Genomic DNA, 21,000 nt, shown 5'->3' on the forward strand with positions numbered 1-21,000 from the left:
GTGTTTGTAGTCAGTTACACAGAAGATTGCACCAGTAGAATATTAGGAGCACACTGGAAAAATGATTGAAAACCGTTGATACTGGTATATGAAAGTATTATATTGGCAAAAGGCATAACCTAAGTTTTTTTATGTTTTTGTTTTGTGGATACATTGTAGTGAAGTGAAAAATTAAAGAGGAGATAAATTTATTGGTTTAAAAATGTTTAAAGACTGCTAATGCACCAGAAGACCATATAGGTATTGTTTGAATGGTTCTTATAATTATTTTTTAATACTATGTTGTTTGTCAACAGGTCTGAACGTTTGCTTTAGCTTCAAGTGTCAACAGTTTCACCACTCCAAGGCTGAACCACAAGCAAATATACAGTTTACATCTTAATTCTGCTTCTGCATATAGAATGTTACTATAATTGAATGGAACCAGTTGTCTTTTAATATGATTTCAAATGCTGTGGTGTCATAGGAAAGGCACTGGTTTTTCAGTTATCACACATGCTTAATGAGATGATAACTTAGCTTTAAAATATAGTGCTATATGTTCCTGTTTATTGCATTACACATATCAGACCTTTTCATTGATTGTATTGTTGGATTTGTATGTAAACACAAAGGGAGTTTTTTCCTTTGTATGAAGGATTTTCTCCTGGTTTACTGAACCAACTCAGTGAATATGCAGGATTCCCTATCATTTTCAATAGAATTAATTTCTTCCATCATAAGAAACTGAAATACATTAAGGGCCATGTGGTCTGGAAAGTTTGTCTTAATCACTACCTTTTTCGGTAATTAGTCATTCACATTTATAAACAAAAAAATTATACCCTAGTATTGGCTTATTTTATGAAAGAATGTAATATTGGCATTTTTTCAATTTATTTCATGTATGTAGTTATCTTTAGCATATTTGCTCCTGTTACAATTGTTGTTGGCAAGATATATTGTGTGTGATATATACAGTAGTTAATGTGACTCATATTAAACTTACAATCTGTACAGCTTGAGTAGAGGAAAAATTAATATGGGAAAATGTTCTGATGATCTAACTCTTCCTAACTTAGCGTTCCATAATCCACCTTGCTGACTACAAAACTGAAGGCAAAACATGACAAGTAAAACAGGAGGGATGTAAGTGTCATTGAGAAATATGAGGGAGAGTGAACTATAATAGTCTTTGTAATAATTCATCTTTGAGATTTCTGTTAGTAGGGAGCTCAGAGTTTGCACTTTGAGTAAGCAGGTGATCTAGTGATTCCATGTTTCAGTAATATTTTATATTTTGAGGCCCTATGTATTGTAGGTTTCTCACTTTGCTAAGACTGGTTTGATATGTTGTTTGATGTGAAAATTTTTAGTTACAACTTAGATTTAACTTTTTCCATCTGCTCGGATTAATGTTAGATAAAGCTCATATGTGCATTATTCTCTAGCTGTTTCTTGCAGTTGTCAGACCCCCCAAAATTTATTTGTTCTCTCTTTATTTTTACAAAGATTGCTAGTGTATTTACATATTTATAAACATCCTGTGTCAGTCGGTGAAAAGTAGATGAAACCTGTGTACAGTATTAAGAGTTTTGTTGAAATAAGCAAAACATGAAGTACTTTTCCTGTAGCACTTATTTTCACTTCATACTTCTTTCCTTGGAACAAAATCTCCAAGTAAATAACACACTAAATCTTATTAAGAAGTGGTTGTCACTATACTGTTTTTTTAGGTGTAATGCAAAAAAGTTTTTTTAAATGGACTGCTACCACGAGGACTAAAAGGCACCAGACTAGGAAGTGCATCATTACCAAATTTTGCCACAAAGGTTGCATTTTAGATAGTTTTTATGTGAGTTGTTTATTTTGTATGTGATATTTTTGCAAGGAGTCTCAGTCATATGTCTTGCATTTGGTAACTAATGTTTGCACAAAAATGTTTATAATTAATGGATGGACATAATTTATCACTTAAATTCCATGAGTTAATTTCCATATCTCTTCCCACATGTACAGTACTTTCTTTAAGTAATGACTTTCAGATATTTTCTCTCTTGATATTTGAATGTATTCAATGTGAAGTGTGTATTTTTTTTGCAAGTTAAGTTGATGCTAAGTTTCATCAAAGATAACTTTAATGGAAACCAAATATATTTAGTCAAATTATTGTATTTCCTTTTATACTTTAGTCATCAATACTGTATTTCCTTTTATACTTTAGTCATCATTACTGTATTTCCTTTTATACTTTAGTCATCATTACTACATTTCCTCTTCTACTTGTGCCTTTTTTGTGTATTCGTTAAGTACATTGTTTTTTAAACATTTTAAATAAAGTCCTTTCTTCTCTCTGCTGGATTCTTTACAACAGTAGCAACAAGTGTCATTCCATATTTTGCATCATATATTGAGTAAATCTGTACTGTACACTGGGTGTCATAAAATACTAATTATTTGATCTATCCAAAATCAGAATCAGAAGTGGAACATCAGATTTTTAAATCACAATTATTTTTCTTGACCATAATTTAAACTCATTCTTGGAAGTAACTTATGACTAATGTAGTGTCATACTGTGTGTAAGGGAGTTAACATCAGTGAGTGTTTCATAAAATATGAATTATATTTTGAAGAGAATGGTATTTTAAGTGTAGCATTTATTCAGAAAAAACTGAAACCCATTACAGTATACCAAAGCATTAATATATTGTGTAAATTTGCATGTACTATTAAATGTTTGATGATGATATCATATGGCTGTATCTGTTGAATAATAATGCACATTTATTGATGTTATTTCAACTAGTGCAATGCCTACTTTCTGTTCTTTTTTGTACTGTATTTAATTAGGCTTCTCTATTTAAGAATTGAGAGTCTATTGTAAATTGAGAGTAAATAAAATGTGAAATACACCATTAAGTGTTTTATGATTGTATACTGGATTGCAATACAGTACAGGTTTTTTTTGTGAAACAGTTAAGTAAATATGAGGTAAATCATATACTGTGTATGAAAGCAAAGCAAAATTATACAACAGAATTATAAGGACAGAAGAATAGAAAACCAGAATTTTAGAGAGGTACAAAAGTGTAAACATTTATTACAACAATTTACTAAGAAGTGTTACTGAAGTAGACACAGTACATGGGTCCCTTTAACATTCTTATTTCTATGAAGATAAAGGCAGTTGTGTATGTAAAGACAGCAAATATAAAACAAGCTTTTACATAAGAAAAGTGAGATATACTCGAACTGGAGAGCAGAAGTTGATACAAGAAAACCAGAAGTAAAAATGTATTTAAACCTGATGAGAAGCAATTACATAAAACTTTTGGAGCCCACAGATCAACTCATGTTATTTAAAAATTATCTATTTTCTGAAGTCAATATATGGCTTAGCATCAGTGACAATATTAAATAATGGTATTAAACGATTCGATTCCTAATAATGTGCTCAAGAATCTACATGGTTCTCAGCAAACTTTAAGGTATAAGGTTGCTAGACCTAGGCCCTTTCTCTTTACTCCCAGAAAACGGTAGTAGGCTACACATCCATAGCTTGCTCAACTGGTGGCAGTTCTTCGGTTGCAAACAACAAACATTACCACTACAAGAACAGCACATTACTATTGATTTGTGTCATATTTGCATTTTTGTGTATTTCCATCTACTTTTCAATATGACACTTTCCCTAGCCCAGTACTTTCTAGGTCTTCCTCTATCTCTTCCTCTTGTCACTTCCGAATTAGACAAATTTTTCGTGAATCTGTCATTCTTATTCTTTTTGCATGACCAAACCATCTCAAAACACTGATTGTCCCCCTACCTATACATTTTATCACTTCTGTACATTGCTGCATTTAAGTTCTTAGTATGCCACGCACTACACAAATGATTTACCTCAACAGCTTCAACCTTTTGGCTTTAATTTGCATTCAGTATCTACGTCTCGCTTTCGTATCAAGGCATTTGCAGCAGCAAACCCTTCATAAAATCCAACATTGACTTCTATAGATGTTCTAAGATTCACCCAAACCTTTTTGTACTGAACCTGTCGCCTTCCTTGTTTCACCTACAGTATTTTGCAACTCACCCCTACCCGATCTCTTCCTAGCAACAATGGGTAACTTTGTTCTCAAATACTTGTATGAATCAACTACTTATTTTCCTCCCCATCCATATTAACAAAAGTTGTTCCATGGTTACTTTGTAACTTTGTTAAGATTCCTTTGTTAGTTTCTTTCAATATCCTCAATCAATACTGTAACAACTGCAAGCTTCAACTATATCCCACTGCATTCACGACCCACTTTCTTTTCATCAACTTTGCACCTACATGTGATGTCCTTTAACTTTTTGCATCATCCCACACACATTTACATTATATATAAAATATATATATATATATATATATGTGTGTATGTGTGTATGTATAACTGAATCACGAAAATATGTAATGTGATGAATAAATAAATAAAGACAAAATCCACAAGGAAAGAGAAACAACGGAGCGCTGCGAGGCCTTTTGATGTTAGTCCTTTACTTAGCAGACTGAAGAAATATAAAAATAAGTTTTACAAAGAAGGCTCATATAAATGACTGATGGGGATTACAAATGAAAAAATATTTAATATTTAAAAGGTTTTACAAAGGATTAGGCTCAACGACTCGCAAACAGGGGCAGGACAGTTAAAAGATTATACAAAGAAAGTGACTGACCACCAACAAATGTTTTTAAAAGTTCAACTCAATAATTCACATTTTTAGTAAACAAAAAAAATTTTTACAAGGCGAACTTTTTTAACAAAGAAATATGTATATATTAAAGATACGAATATATAGAAAATAATAAGATAACTAATTTTTAATCAAGTCAGTGATTTTAATTTTTAGGTCATTCTTAAACATTTTGCTTATACAGGGGTCCAAAAAATACATGCCAGGGCTAAGATTAACACTACAACTGGAAGTGAGCTGTATAATGTATATATACTGTATATATAATATATATATATATATATATATATATATATATATATATATATATATATATATATATATATATATATATACATATATATATATATATATTACTGTATGTATATATATATATATATATATATATATATATATATATATATATATATATATATATATATATATATATATATATATATATATAAGTATAATATATATATAATATAATCTTCTTGTATATAATATGTGTGTGTATGTGACATATTGGCCACTATAGGAAACACAAATGATACCGATTTATACTGAAATTCAAGTTTATTATTTGTTGATTAAACAATACAAAAATTCTGTTAATTAAAATAGCACATTTCAGCATTATCAGCGAAACACTATCAGATTGAGAAAACATCATCAGTACTTATTCTACCCTGTACAACAGAATGGAGATTGCCAAGAACTTAAGTTCTATTTGAAAGAACAAAATCCGGAATTATAATAAGAGCCAAAATTTACAAATTCAAACTTTATGAGCAAATCCACACTTCATTCTCATAATCAAAACTCATGAACACAACCACAATGTATTAAAAAGTCCGAAATGCACGAACATATATAGAATATGTAAATGTAACCAAAAGTTATGAACAAGACGTCGAAGACGATATCATTACCTCACTTTGCTGAGGACCACTTGTTCCCTAATATTTAGTTGGTCATAATGTTTTTAAAAGCAGTGTCAGCAGTTTCTTTAAAATGCCGTTTTCCATTCTGTTGCTAAGCTTTGTACCACAATGATTTATCTGCTGAAAAGTATTTACCAAGCATTCCGTTAAACACTTCGGAGCAGGACCGAAAAAAAAAGAAGAAGAGACCGAAGAGAGGCAGGCAATAATAACTGGAGGAGTTATACAACGTTGTTAAGTGTACAGCTACCAGGGTGGTGGCTTGGCGCTGCACCTGCTTGAAACTTCAAATACTCGAAAAGCCCGGAAACTGAGAAAGTGCCTACTATGTGCTGTGATTGTTTGCGTACATTATCTTCATAACGGTATCTTTGTGTAGCTGGTAATTGAAGAAATGGACAAAGGAAATCTCCAAGAGCAAATGGAACAGCATTTCACAGGTAAGCAGGCAACCATACTGAATTTTATTTACTAATAATATTTTGTGCTATTATAGTCATGTGCCTTGTTACCAATAGGCTAGATACGCTCTGTGTCAAAATTTCTTGTATTTTCAGCATATTATTGTGGCACATACGTGTAGTGGCGTTTTCAGTTTTCCAGAACATCGTTAATCTCATATATAACACAATATAAGGTATAAACATCTTGCTCGTTAATAAAAATGCTGAGTGTAAGTAGGCCTATAGGTTACTGGTTATGTCAATGAGTGGATATTTAAACGTTCCTGTGATTAACAAAGACATCTGCTGTATTTTGTCTTTCAATAAGAATTCTTTGCAGTAGGTAGGCTAGTTAGGTACTATCTGCGCTATCAGTTTTTCAGTTTTAGACACAGAAAGGCAGCGTTTAATTTGTTTACCAAAATGCATTTAGTCCAGCGTGGTTACTCGACGAATTTCGAAGATGAAGTACATTAGATCGATGTAAACAAATCAAAGAAAACTATTAAAATTTGGTTTAGCGTAAAAGTAGTTGTATTTTTCGTGTGTGTAACAAATCCTTGTTAAATTTGTTTTCCTCATACGATGTGTCCAGTCACATGGATTAGTGGCAGCAAGGAAATGAAGTTTGGTAGGCTAGACGACACATATGCCCTAAACCTGACCATTTGGTAAGATGCTATATCATTTGAACCTTATACTAAAGTACGGACGACTTTATTTCGAATATATATATAAAATAAATTCTCTGTGGTAAAAGTTACTGGAACATCATGGCAAGGATAAAATGGGCTGGTAAGAATGGTAACAAGGATAAGAATCTTGTCCAGGTAACGTTAGGCCTACGCCTGTTAATTCCGCAGGTGTTCGTTATTTTGTCCCTCTTTTAAGAACAATTTTATTCCAAATAAATGCGCATTATTTTCCTGTAATGGTCTTTATTTAACAATTCTCTTTAGTATCGTTCCAAACCCGTAGAACAGAAAGAAATACTTCTGCCAGCCTTTTCTGCAGTCTGTTTTTACATCTGCTGAGTATGGCAGGAAAAAAATCATACTTTGCTAAATGTGTTTTTAAAACTTTAACTATATTGTACAGTAATGATTAATTAATTGTAATAGAATAACAGATTCATATGGTAAACATGCGAGAAACAAAAAGGCATTGTTCTGCCAGTGTTTCGTCACTATATACTGTATGTGTAGTGTAGTAGTGTTGTGGACCGTTTGCCACCCTTGTTATTGACTGAATCACCAACAGTTGTCCGGAACGCAGTTCGTTAAACATCCCCCTTACTTCTCCTTTTTATCCTTTAAACTATTCCAGTTATCCGACATGACCTACAGATCATTTGAGGTTCCATAACGTATATCTTATTGGTAATACTCTTAGGGGCACGATAGTTCTAACTTTTAGGAGTACGATATTTCTATCTTAAGCATAATCACGGTTGTCGTTCCAAAAGCTTCTTTCAAGCTTCTTCATTCTTCTGTGCTTTGGAGGAAGTGTCCAGGACCCGGTATAGATATTTTCTGTCGAACAGATGCAATGGTTGGACTAATGAAAGCGTCAGTAGACCCACTAACGTCCCGATGGCCTGGAGTTATAGAAGGAAAAGGGAGTTACATCTTGCCACAACGGTAGTAATGGCACAAAAAAAAAAAAAAAAATGTAAACGTAAGTGACGATACTAAATGGGTAAAATGGTATAAATTCCAATAAAATGTCTCTCCAATATTTATCTGACATCAGGGTTTTCTTCTCTATCACTGTGCGACATAAAAATGCCATTACCACTTTCTATTTGTACAACATTCGATTGAAAAACAGGTTGTTAGCAATATATAGCATTATTTTCTTGATATATATATATATATATATATATATATATATATATATATATATATATATATATGCGTGTGCGTGTGTAATACATATTGTATTATATATATATATATATATATATATATATATATATATATATATATATACTGTATATATATAATAGAGAGAGAGATTTCTCACCATATAGTAATTCGATTGTGTCCACGTGAAGTGAGGATACTGCAAAGTTGACAGAAGCGAAATGATCGTCCCTTGTATTCCAATCATACGATTGAAATGGTCAGCTGGGAACCTGAAATAGATAAATAATTGAAAGTAAATAAATGAATAATGAGAGTGTGAGCAACAACAGTAATAATTCCAGGCGTAAAATTTATTTTTACTGAAAGGCTGTAATTCCGGAAGTGGAAGAATTTGAGAACAGAGGCATAGGTCTATTTCACTGTTCCATTCATCCATCGTTTCTTACGCCTATCTTAAGAGTTAAATTACGGATGGGCTTTACAATATACCATATGCAATTCTTTGCATGTCATAGTGTGTGTGTATATATATATATATATATATATATATATATATATATATATATATATATATATATATATATATATATATATATATATATATATATATATATATATATATATATATATATATATATATATATGTGTGTGTGTGTGTGTGTGTGTGTGTGTGTGTACACTATCTCTTTCATCTGAGTGCTTTCGTTTTTCCAAATCACGAGTATAAAAGTTACTCAGGGAACTTTTGGTACCTATGATTCTTGTCTTTAGCAAATCTCTTTGGAAACAAATGCTCCAATGCATAGTTGTGGAAACTCAGCTAGATTGCCCCCAAATATCTTTGTATTTCCATTTTTATCGCTTTTCTTTCTACATTTTCCCTGATTCTGTAGGTCATTTTCCTATTCACCGAGAGAAAGCCCTTTGTCAGCGGCCACTGTGGGCAAAGGTGCAGACTCTTGCGCTCGGGTAAAAACAGGGGTTATTTTAGTACCAGCACGAGCTGGCGAGGCGTGAAATGCGCGTTAATGGTATTCCTTTGCAGGGCACAGTTTGATGCCAATTCAGTCTGGAAAATATGAACATTTTTAGAAAAATCATCCTTAGCTAATGTTTTGTGGGGGAGGGGGTTAACTTTGCGCGTGTGTGTGTGTTTTATTCCTACCATTTGCGAAAAGGCAAGGTGAGGTGTGACATAGTGCGTGGTCATTTGTTCACTTCAAGCTTCATCTATATATGGGTTAAACGAAATGAAGTCTTTAAATATCAAAGCGCTGATGCCATACGATTTCAGAAAGTTTCATTACGATATTTTTAAAGATAAAAAATGACTCGGCGAACAGCAATAATCTTGAATGAAAAATTTCTTTACAAACCTCTTCACTTAAGGTTTTGTTTATTGTTTACCAAACTCCTCAGATGTCTTAGTTTCCAAGTTCAACAAAATACTTGCTACTATTATGTACTTAACCACGATTCCGGTGTATGGGTGGGCGTTTGTTTCTCACGAATTCAGTGAACTTATCTTCATACGAGAAAGACTCATGGGAGTACTTTTAGTATAGCAAGCCTTTGCAGATATTAAGTAAACCACCTCAGTTTATTTTAGCGCAATCTTTTTCTTGATCATCTTTTTTGTAGTAATGATAACAATTTCACTTAACCTTCAGGGAAGATTAAGTTCTAAAAGATATAGCATACTTGAAGTGCAACATATATATCTAGTCCTAAACATTGTACATCAGGCTAACAAAAAATTATATTGATATAGTATATATACATGAAATACATATTAATATAAAACATGTCATCCTAAACGTTGCATATCAGATTTAACAAAAAGAATTTCTCACAAATATTGTTAAAAAATGACGGCATAGCCCTACTCGGTATCAGGACCTTTTTCACGTGTGTTTCATGTACCGTTCTCAGTAGTAATCTTCTCTGCCTTCTTCTACCTCTTTATCACTGGGCTTGGCATTTCTCTTTGTCATACGGTAGGGGACGGTCGACGAAAGCTCCAACCCCAACCCCACTGTAGCTGCGCCTTATGTGATAATATTTGCCTTTCCGGTTAGGGAGGTTTAGATTCTTAAAACGGCTTCCAACTTCATTTTCCTTTGTAATGTATTTATGATAGTCTTGTTATGCTAAGATTAAAAAAAAAAAAGGTTTTGTAACAAGAGCGCGAGGGGTTTGTGACACACCAGCTAACATTAAAAAAAAGGGAGGTATTATCCACAAGGCAGAGTCGAGACAATGGATCTACTTTTCAGAATACTGCATCAGATTACTCTACCGTATTCTTGATAATACAGGCTGTTCTGCCGCGTGCTCACCTGACTTATAAAAGGATAGCGCGATGCTTTGTTTTTTTGCTCGTTTGTAGCAAATTAATTGCCTGTGAAGGGTCTCAGTGTTACGGTCGTCGGCTTAGAAGAGGATCAGTAACAACCAAGCGATCCTACTGAGGCAACCAAGTAAGCAGTAATGCTGGAAGGAACATTCGGTTGTGGATGAAAGGTATCCGAACTCGAAAAACAGTACCGGCACTTCACATACCATTAGGTCACGTTTTAGGACAGACTATTTAATAACCTTGACTTCTTAATAAATACCTGGATCTCATGAAAGGGATGCCTACGCCTAAACATCCCGGTCTGTTGATGGCGAGGCAGAAGAGCCCAAGGTACACAGCCCACGGGGAGAAGAAGAAGAAGCAAGAGATCTGGACTGTTACTGTGATAGAGATGATCATCATCGGCGCTATCATGGCCTGGACGGTCGCCATTTTTTCTTCCACGCCCGTTTTGCCTGTGAGAAAGTGGGACAGGGATTCAATTAGAATGATGACTCCCTCACTCGATTAGGTGGGTCTCGGGGTCCTTTGTGATTCACTGGTCACTACAAGTGCTTTCACAAAATCCCTAGTGTCAGTTGCAGGTGTTTAAAGATTTTTTTTTTTTTTACTAAAAGGCAAAGGCGTGACTCTTTTTAAAGAAGTTTATTCTTTTTGGGATGGGGTGTTGTGGGGACCTGGGCTTGGATCAACAAATTACTTTGTCATATCGATTCCTGGATTTCGTACTGATAAAGGTGATAAAAATTTTAATTATATATATATATATATATATATATATATATATATATATATATATATAATATATATATAATGTACTTGTGCAATGTAAACCTGTAAAGAAACAGGGAAAGAAATACACACAGATAATTGATAGATTACCTTTCTTGTAGTAGGCCGATAGGAGGTCAATAAACAGTCCCGGAAGAGGTGTGGTGAAGACGCAGAACACATTGGCATAACCAAACACTCTAGAGTAGTGTGCAACTGAAAGAGGTACAGTTAACCAACTGGAGATATAATTCATACTAAATACAGCTATGACACAATAAATGGGAAGCTGGACTAATTTGTTGACAGAAAAAAATCTCTCAACTTGCGCATTCAGATCCTAGAGTATACGGCTGATTGATAAGTTTTGTTCATCATTAGAACTTCAACTTTTAGGATAATCTTTACTTCATTTCTTGAGACTAACCGTATCACGCTTTATGTTTCGGTGATGACTTAACATCCGGTATAGGCTATTTGAATCTTTTATTTTTCAGTTTGGAGTGATCTTGCGCGTGAGAAAGTTTTCTTAAAGAGCAAGACTAAGTTTCTGACAATCTCTGATATTCATGATAAAGTAAGGCACCAAGAATGATTTCCGTTATACTATAATTATGGTGTCACACCTTTATTTAACTAAGTGGCCTTTTCATTATTTTCGTTACAGGGAAATTCTCAGGTATCATAGATTATTAGGAGATGGTTTAGTATCTTATGAGTACGAAAGTCTCAAGCAAAAGATGGAAATCCTATAAGTATCATGCTCCAGTGATGATCAACAATGCCATTGTCGATATAACCAATGGAATTTAATCTGTAGTATACAGTATAGGTGTGTTTGCATATCTTAGAACCCTTGCTCGCCACTGACCTTCTTCGTTACTTTGGGAAAATTTGTTGATCCAAGAGTTGAAGTAGGTTGCAAAAATGGTGACGGCGAGCATGTTGTTGAACAGCCAGAACTGGAGAAGCGCCATTGAGACGGAGAACAAGCTCTTGCTTAACGGAATCTGGTGGGAGCTCGCGCGTTTCTCCGTCGAGTCGTGAAGTGTTCCTGTTTCTTTTAACTCACTGTCATCGGATTTGTTTATAAGTTTAGGCTGGCTTTCCGGTTGCTTTTCTGAGCATCGTGGAGAACAAGAAAGGTGTGTTCATTTTTAAGGAAAGAGACAAGATTCAAGGTTTGTAAGGAAATGAGTACCTGTATATGAATTTTTACCTAAACTTCGTCCATGGAGATTTGCTGTCAGTTATCATATCCGGTATTCAGGAGTAAATAGCAGATATAAAAATACACAAATCTACATCATTAGGATCATATAAGATAATTAATAATGGAGTCATTAATTGGACTTGTATAGAATATTAATAAACCGACCATATCTCAGAATGCAGTTTAAAGATGATAGCATGTGAGCACATTGATTTGCTCTAAATTAGTACAAATCAAGAGGACACTACAGCGCACTACTAATCATGTTTCCATGAACACACACAATACAGAAAATAGAGGAGAATATTGCAAAATGCTGAAGAAAAGAATGTTGATAATATCCAGCCAACCTGCTTCTTCATCGTCGTCGCGGGGGATGTGATGCCAAGGGATAAACAGCGTTGTCATGACGATGAGACTTGACCCGACCGCCATCAGCCTACAGACTGTCTCCCATCTGTAACCGGCTTCGAACGCGGACTGAGGGGAGGAATTGATGACGTCAGACCGTAGCGGATTTAGACTTAAATTAGTGGAAAGCGGGGTTTTCACGTGAATGATGGACACTCAGATATAATTAGCTTTTCCTTGTAATGACTGTAATAACATTTATACTAAGATAGTTGCAAAGGAGTTACAGAACAATAAATATTCTAGATCACTGTCGGCGGATACTTCATACCAACTTTGCCTGTAAATGATTACATCGATAAGATAAAGTAAAAAAAATTTTTTTTAGATATTTACGTCAATCCAAGGACATGTTAATACAAGCAAGGAATGATAACAAAGAGTATATCTTGAGGATGAAGATGCGTTCAACTCACAGCAATGAATATAGAAACGATTACCTGCATGACCATGAACAGTGCCGCAGAGATCGTATAGATGCCGCTGATAATGGCCATGACAGTGTTCCTTTGCTTCGGGAACAGGTTGCCAAACTCAAAACACGCCACTCTGATCATGTTGCCTCCGACGGACAATAGGATCGAGCCACCCCATAGATAGTTCGGAGTCGCTGAAGTAATTATATGTATGTATATATATATATATATATATATATATATATATATATATATATATATATATATATATATATATATATATATATATATATATATATTACATTAAGATATTAATCGGAAATATGAAGCAATGTAAGGAAATATATTTCCTCTTAGAGGGATGTTTTCAAATACAACGGCACGTTCATTAACAATCCCTTGACCTTTTTGAGGTAATACCACCATGCAAAAAATGAACCTGTATAAATTCATACAAACCTTCACTGGTGAGTGAAAGGAGAACGAATCCCAGTGAGATGAGGACGCTTGCCGTGATCCTGGTGAAGGCTTGGCCAAGGTGGTGTAGGCCGTAGCCGACGAGGATCCCTGGCGTGGTGTACATAACGATGGCGACGGTTCCTATGAGAGTGAACTGCTCGTCCTGCTCTCTGCACCCACGGGTAAACTGCCCCAAAGGAAACGGGTAACATGATTCAGGGTTAGTGTTATAAGAGCACCTCACGAGGTGCATTGTAGGCATTACTTAAGGTTCTTTGCAGCATCCCTTCGGCCCCTAGCTGCAGCCCCTCTCATTCCTATTACTGTACCTCCTTTCATCTCTTTCATCTATCTTAAATACCACCCTCACCTAACATTCGTTTGTGCAACATTGAGGCTTTGGCCTAAATTTTTTATTCCATTCCACCCTGTTATCTGTCAAACTACAGTTGACGAGGTTCAGATACCTTTTCTTGTATTTGTGTCTTGCACTATATAGATATGACACACATCTGTGTCATAATCACCGACAAAACAGCATTGCTTACTTACCTCCAACCCTTGCGTATCCCCTCCGTCGGCTGTCTCATTCCACGACAATGAAGTCAGGACTGTCCGGTTCCCTCCTCCTTGGGATTCGTCCAAGCAGAGATGCTTGAAGACTCCCTGCGTCTTCATGATGTGCACCAGCGAAGCCCAGCCGAAAATGTTGCCGGACCAGAGGGCCGTTTCGATGAGGCCGGTCAGCAACACGAACCATCGGTGGCCCCGAGACATCTCCCTCAGGGACGCTGGCTGCTTCAATATTGCGAGCGACGCCATGTTTGAAGTCCTCGTTGTTCTGGGGGTAATTAAGATTATATTTATTTCTCCAGGAACAAAAGCGATTTAGTATACGTATTTACATTCGAACAAATTCATAAGGTGTGCTTTGTGAAAGTCACCAACTTTCTTCTTCGTTTTTTTTCTTCTTTTTAACGTCACAAACGCGAGGGTTAAAATCTTTGATCCGTCTTCCATGCCATTCTCCTATGAAACGAGGAACTCTCTTCCTTCATCTGCATTTCATGAATCATTCCATCTGCCTCTTTATTAACAGGAAGCGAGTCTGTTATCACATATATTGTGAGGTCCATTAAACAAACTTCTTTTGCCAAAAGGGATTTTTTGGGGCCGTTTAGGAATTTAATACGTTCAGCGTAAGTAACGTTTCAGGTTACCCGTGGCTCGTGTAATCCACCGTTACGTAAGGTGTGCTGTAAATCTTTGTGTATCTTTGTAGATATTTACGAGTTGCTGGCGTGAGTTTTAGAAATAGAGAACACGTAACTCAGTATTTTCCTTTGAAATTCATTTTCCTGCTCCACCTCGATATAACCCGGGTGGTGCTGAAACCGCTAACTGTAATAATACTGTAATATAGCTTTGAGAGAGATGGCCTACAGTCCCTTTACTGTATAACTATAGAATCGCCTCCCTGGCAGTTGTAATGGATGCTAATGCTAATACGTTTAAAGAGGATGGCGATATGTAGAAAAAAAATGCACGAGCGAGGAAGAAACGACCAAGAGTTACTATAAATAAATAGATAATTAATTGATGAATAACAACAGTGAAGATAAGTCTTAATAATTATACCTTCGTAACTTTGCTTAAAAATTTGTCTGTCATTGTTACATATGAAGCATTCAATATAGGCTGTTGTACATCCTAGATCCTAGACTTTCAAACCTTTTTGCGCAATGCAGAGAAATGTGTCAGAATTTTGAGTTTAGAATTTTCTCTAGCTCACCAGCAAGAGATCTGAAATCAGTCCCCTAGGGAGGAAACATCTTTGGCCTCGTATCCTAAAAAAAAAAAAAAAAACTATTGTGTCCCTGTTAATTGGTTTAAGCGATTATGTACAGCATTGTTAGCCAACTGTGGTCAGTAGCCTGTGGCTAGCCACCTCACCCTTTTAAAAACGCGCTGGGAATAAGAACGTTAACACCCGCCTGGAACCATCCCCCCCCCCTAAAAAAAAAGATAAATAAATAAAACGTGGAATTAAATTAAAGAAGACTAGACAAATTTCGCCATCCATACAGAATTCAGTTCGTACCAGAGGAGTCTCAGCGTTGATTAGCTCTGAAAATATTTGTCTGCTGGGCTGCATTTCCGTGATCGAGAAGGACACCAGTTTCAATCAGGATACAGAGAAGGTTTTCCCGTTCGTAAACATATCGTGTTGTGGTGCTGTCGGCTGACATCAGTGGTTATAATATGAAATATTACAGAAAGCAGCAGGCATTGTGCACACGTACACATACCCACGAAATGTGCATCGTTATTACTATGCAGCTGCTAAGAAACGTCTCTAAATCACCATTATGTTTTCTGTATTCCCGTTAGGTGGGACATTTTTTTCACGTCAAGGCATTTCTTGTATGCTTGTTTTTAAGTGTGCATGACTGATGTAATTAATCAAACTGTGCGTCAAAAGATATATCACATAACTGAAATTCATGCGCATAAATAAAGGCTCTTCATATCAGCTCTTTTGGTGTAAGATCGTGCGGTGCACTGTAGGCATTACTTAAGGTTCTTTGCAGCATGCCTTCGGCCCATAGCTGCAACCCCTTTTACTGCACCTCCTTTCGTATTCTCTTTCTTCCATCTTACTTTCCACTCTCTCCTAAAAATTGATTCATACTGCAACTGGGAGGTTTTCCTCCTGTTACACTTTTCAAACCTTTTATTGTCAATTTCCGTTTCAGCGCTGAATGACTTCCTATTTAGTTCCCAGTGCCTGGCCTTTGGCCTAAATTCTATATTCAGTTCATATCAGCTCTTCTGGTGTAAGAAGCGATTGTTAAGTAGATGGCCATCTTCCTTTCAGGCCCATTAGTTTTGGCATGAGAGACAGTTTCGTCATGAGCAATTTGAACTACTGGATGGGCCAGAAAAAACTTCCTCAGATAAACGGCTGCGACTGTCTGGGAGCTTCCTTTGAAAATCGTTAATCATGAAAGCCATTCGTGTTTATTTTAATATTCCCTGTCAAGTATATATGCGTTTTATATTTACTGATCAGTTTGAGTATGCTGTAAAACAGACATACATTTTTATTATATATATATATATATATATATATATATATATATATATATATATATATATTATATATATATATATATATATATATATATATATATATATATATATATACATATATATACATATATATACATATTTATATATATATATACACATATATAAATATATATGCATATATACATATATATATTAAGAATATTCCCTCCTACGCCACCTTCCATGCAATAATTTAAAGTAAAAGGATTAAGTAATTCAATAAGGTCAATTTAGAATGATTCACTGTAGGCCAATTCGCCTCTAAAACCTCTCTCACCATTGCCTTTGCGGGGAAAACCCCTTTAACCCCTTTCTTGTCCAATGTACTGTGGGAAATCCCTTCATTCCAGGTGCGGACCCAACCAGCGCTAATCGTCGCCCGAGGCAGGTCAGCTGGCGGGCTGACCACGTGCATTCCGCCATTTTGAAAGCGGAACCATGCTGCCTGCAGTTCTATGTGGGCAGAGTGATCACAACGCCATCTAGGAGGAGAAAGGCGTAACTTCCGAAGCTATAAAGTGCCTTGGAGAGAGGAGCTGGCTCTCAGAATTGCCGGCACAGCGACTCAGACTCCAGAGCTCCGTCCCTTGCTCCATCAGACTGCCTATTTTCAACACGTGGCGGGGAGTATCCAAAGTAACTTTTGTTGTGAATTAATTTACTGGCCCTCCCTCTCGCTGGCCCTCATAAGAAGAGAACTTCAGCTCTTAAAAAAAGGTATACTACCAGGATTTAAGGCTTTTTGTCAGCCACGTTCCCTATTCTCCTCCAACTATGTTCCTTTCTTTTCATGGTGCGATATAATTACTGTGAGACCTGTATTGCTATATATTTTGAGCTGTTAAATTTGCAAAGCATTTACAAGAAGTGTAACGTAAGCATATGATATTCGAGTCACTAGAATCGAGTTCAGTCTAGGAATCTTCAGTGTAATTCCTCGATTCCCTCATTACAGTGCTGGTTTCGGTTGAGTGTTTCGATTACGGATTAGGATTTTTCAGCTGTAGATCTGCGTATCATCTGTGTGCGTAGCGGCCCTCGCTACTTCGTTATCAACAACTTTTGAAGCGGGCAACCCAATTGTATTTCTTCCTGGAAATTCCTCGTCATTTGCTCCAGCCTCATTACCCCAGAATTTTGCTACCATTCTTCTGATGTGTTTTCTTTTGTAAATATAATGAATTAAGTTAAACCCCAGAGTTTATCTAATCACTCCTCTTGAAGTGGCCCTTCAGGTGTATTTTGTTGTTTGTAATTTTAGTTGTCCCCAAGGCCAGAGTCCAGATTTTTGTGGTAATTAAGGTAAGTTGCGTATCTTCATAGTATACCCCATTTATCTAGCAAGACCCCAGCTTTAAAATTACAACAATATATATATATATATATATATATATATATATATATATATATATATATATATATATATATATATATATATATATATATATATATATATATATATATATATATATATATATATATATATATATATATATATATATATATATATATATATATATATATATATATATATATATATATATATATATATATATATATATATATATATATTTACAGACAGATAGAAATATAGTATATCTTAGTCCAGGATCTTATATCATGATCGATTGCCAGTAAGGATATGCTGATAACTTGGATACAATTTCTCCTTATCCTCACATAGAGGTCCCAGGTAAAGATTACGGAAAGCCCATGAGGAGGGACATGTATCCTAATTAGAAGAGGGGCTTCTGATAGTAAGACTAGCTACACTCGCCTGCTTATGACTATTGTAGGATACCGTCAATAAAATAACATTGTTATTGTTTGGTGTGGTAAGCTAGTAACCGGAGGAATGAAGGTTGCAACCGCGTGACTGAACATTTAAAATTTATGGGCCAGGATATTCTGAACTTGCTTTTTTTCTTTGGCTGATTGATTTTTTTCGACATGTGCAATAGAAAATTAGTATTTAGAGTCATACATAATTTTTATGCGTGTCTGTGTGGTTGCACTAGTTTACAGTGGCATTTACCATTATGTACATATGTACATATATATGTATCTAATATATATTTATATATGGCGTGAGCCTAACCTAGTGAGTGTTTTATGATAAGTTTCTATTTGGGTTTTATGACAAGTGACCTACGTCTATGCGTGTCTGTGGGTTTTTACATAGACCGTGTTGACCGTCTTTTTCTTGTACCTCCGTTCATATTTCGTTTTTTCCATCTTACTTTTCTCCCTCTCCTAACGGTTGTTTTGTAGTGCAACTGCTTTGAGGTTTTCCTCCTGTTTCACCTTTCAAACCTTTTTACTCTCAGCATTGAATGACCCGCTTGGCCCTTGGCCTAAATTTCACATTCCATTCCATTCCATTAGGATCACTGTTATTGGGTTTATATTGTGCATTCTGTCATCTCAGGCAAGTGGGTTGATACTGTGGGATTTGTTGGAGAAAGTGAAGTGTAGGCTAAGCATTGTGGTCAGGGCGACCTCTTGCTTTCTCGAGGCATTCAAAATTCCAGACAGATTCCAATCCTTGTAGTAAACCTGTGTGCGCTAGTGACACGCGCCTGTTGTGAAAATGTGTGCAGGGTCTTTTTATAACAAAATCGGTAAAATGGAACCATTTATATGTATATATATGTATACATATACATATATATGATTATATTATACATTGATGTATGCACACACATGTATATACACGCGTACATGTATATAATTATATGTATATATATACATATATAATCTATACATATGTAGAGTAATATACATATATATATATATATATATATATATATATATATATATATATATATATATATATATATATATTTAAAATGCGTCAGGCATTTCAACTGACCTGAATCAATATCTGTAGTTATATTTAAACTTCACTGAAAGAGCGACAAGAAGTAGAATGCGATTTTATACATGTTATCTGTCACTTGTACCCGTACTTTCAACAAAAACATGTATTCGAATGAATAATAGGGTCACACGAAGCTTTCACAGTGAAGAGATCAGAAAAAAAAAACTTTTTCCAGTTCTGATAAAGAAGTCGAGGTTAGTTAAAGCTTAATGTCACAGTATACCACTGGACACTGTGTAGTGAATCCGTATATTAACATCTGACTGTTCGTATATTTCCTAGACTTTTTTTTTTTAGATTATAAGAAGCAAATTTTATATATGCACAAACGCTCAATAGTACGTTTAATAGCAGCATAAGAATGATACCAATGACAATTTAACACCCGTTTACTAACATGAGTCGTATTATCACAAATGATAGATCATTCCATTCACACTACAAAAAATAAACAAGTAAACAAGTCATCTAAATGGCAGCTTGAATATCAAGTCAATGGCCCTGAGGTGGGCTTGTTCCATATGAATAGGGTTCAACTTCTGAATAATAATAATAATAATAATAATAATAATAATAATAATAAACTGATCTCTTCTTTCTGAATTTCCTATTATCTTCAATTACTTCTTTCAAATGAACACCATAATATTTGGTAGCTTGACTCTCAAGTCAGTGGCTCCTGATGAGGGCTTGTTCCATATGAATTGGGTTGAACTTCTGAATAATAATAATAATAATAATAATAATAATAATAATAATAATGATAAGCTTGAAGTGAAGGAAGAAAATTGAATACTAAATCATTCTTACTTTTGGTTTGCAACCTCCAGTGTTATTTACGCCTCCAAGATCAGACTCCAAATGCGTCCGGGTGCCAAGCGTAATGTCAACTTGCTATACTGTATATCTTACCCCAGAGCGTTTCCCGTCAGCTGCCGTAAACACGACCGAAGGAGCACTGCGCCACCATCGATTACTTGACAGTCACTGCCAGATCCACTGGTTTCACGCGGTGACTTCCTCGAGTTCCCTTCGTAACTTACGTAACTCTCCCAGTCCCTTGGCGGGTGTCCCTATATTTCGCCTAAAAGTCTGGGTTTTGCTCTTAACGTCAGTGTCACATTTTACTTACTCTTCTTTGCTAGTGCGGTAGAGGAGTCCTTAGGATGGAGGCCGAGGTGGGTTGGGGGGGTGTCCGGAGAGTCTTTTTAACTGTCCTGTACGAATCTGTTTGGAGAGAGGTTGCTAGCTCATTTCTCAACCCTGGCTGCTACATACCACAGTCAACTAACTCCTTGGTACTAATATCTAAAACTGGGTCCACAAAGGCACGATGGATTTTTACGACACGGGAAGTAGTCGCCACCCTTACAGCAGTGGGAAAAATGTTTGATTTCATGATTTT

The 21,000-nt window shown here is 35.4% G+C and overlaps 3 protein-coding genes across 12 annotated transcripts in view; 2 read left to right on the forward strand and 1 right to left on the reverse strand.

Moving 5' to 3' along the window:
- Positions 1-2,897, forward strand: part of LOC136839167 (short coiled-coil protein homolog) — a 45,746-nt gene extending 42,849 nt beyond the window's left edge. For all 9 annotated transcript variants that reach the window (XR_010853235.1, XR_010853234.1, XR_010853237.1 and 6 more), the window contains one exon: positions 297-2,897. Coding sequence is in view for 1 of the 9 variants with exons in the window: in XM_067104849.1 (XP_066960950.1) it covers positions 297-315 (19 nt within the window). In the remaining 8 variants the exon portion in view is untranslated. The remainder of the gene's footprint in view (positions 1-296) is intronic.
- Positions 2,898-5,261: 2,364 nt separating this feature from the next.
- Positions 5,262-20,554, reverse strand: LOC136839168 (equilibrative nucleobase transporter 1-like). 2 transcript variants are annotated; one of them, XM_067104853.1, is made up of 10 exons: positions 20,508-20,554; positions 14,135-14,423; positions 13,583-13,769; positions 13,148-13,317; positions 12,647-12,776; positions 11,955-12,203; positions 11,195-11,299; positions 10,572-10,767; positions 8,111-8,222; positions 5,262-7,682 (listed from the first exon to the last, which is right to left on the reverse strand). In XM_067104853.1, the coding sequence occupies exons 2-10, from the start codon at positions 14,402-14,404 to the stop codon at positions 7,557-7,559; spliced, it is 1,545 nt and encodes a 514-aa protein (XP_066960954.1). In that variant the 5' UTR covers positions 14,405-14,423; positions 20,508-20,554; the 3' UTR covers positions 5,262-7,556. The 2 variants fall into 2 exon arrangements, with proteins under 2 accessions (XP_066960954.1, XP_066960953.1); XM_067104852.1 differs by having other exon boundaries at positions 20,406-20,538.
- Positions 5,873-21,000, forward strand: part of LOC136839169 (equilibrative nucleobase transporter 1-like) — a 70,382-nt gene continuing 55,254 nt past the window's right edge. Inside the window, exon 1 of the mRNA XM_067104856.1 lies at positions 5,873-6,082. The gene's annotated coding sequence lies outside the window, so the exon portion shown is untranslated. The remainder of the gene's footprint in view (positions 6,083-21,000) is intronic.

This window comes from Macrobrachium rosenbergii, chromosome 6, assembly GCF_040412425.1.
Source record: "Macrobrachium rosenbergii isolate ZJJX-2024 chromosome 6, ASM4041242v1, whole genome shotgun sequence".
NCBI classification, from domain to species: domain Eukaryota; kingdom Metazoa; phylum Arthropoda; class Malacostraca; order Decapoda; family Palaemonidae; genus Macrobrachium; species Macrobrachium rosenbergii.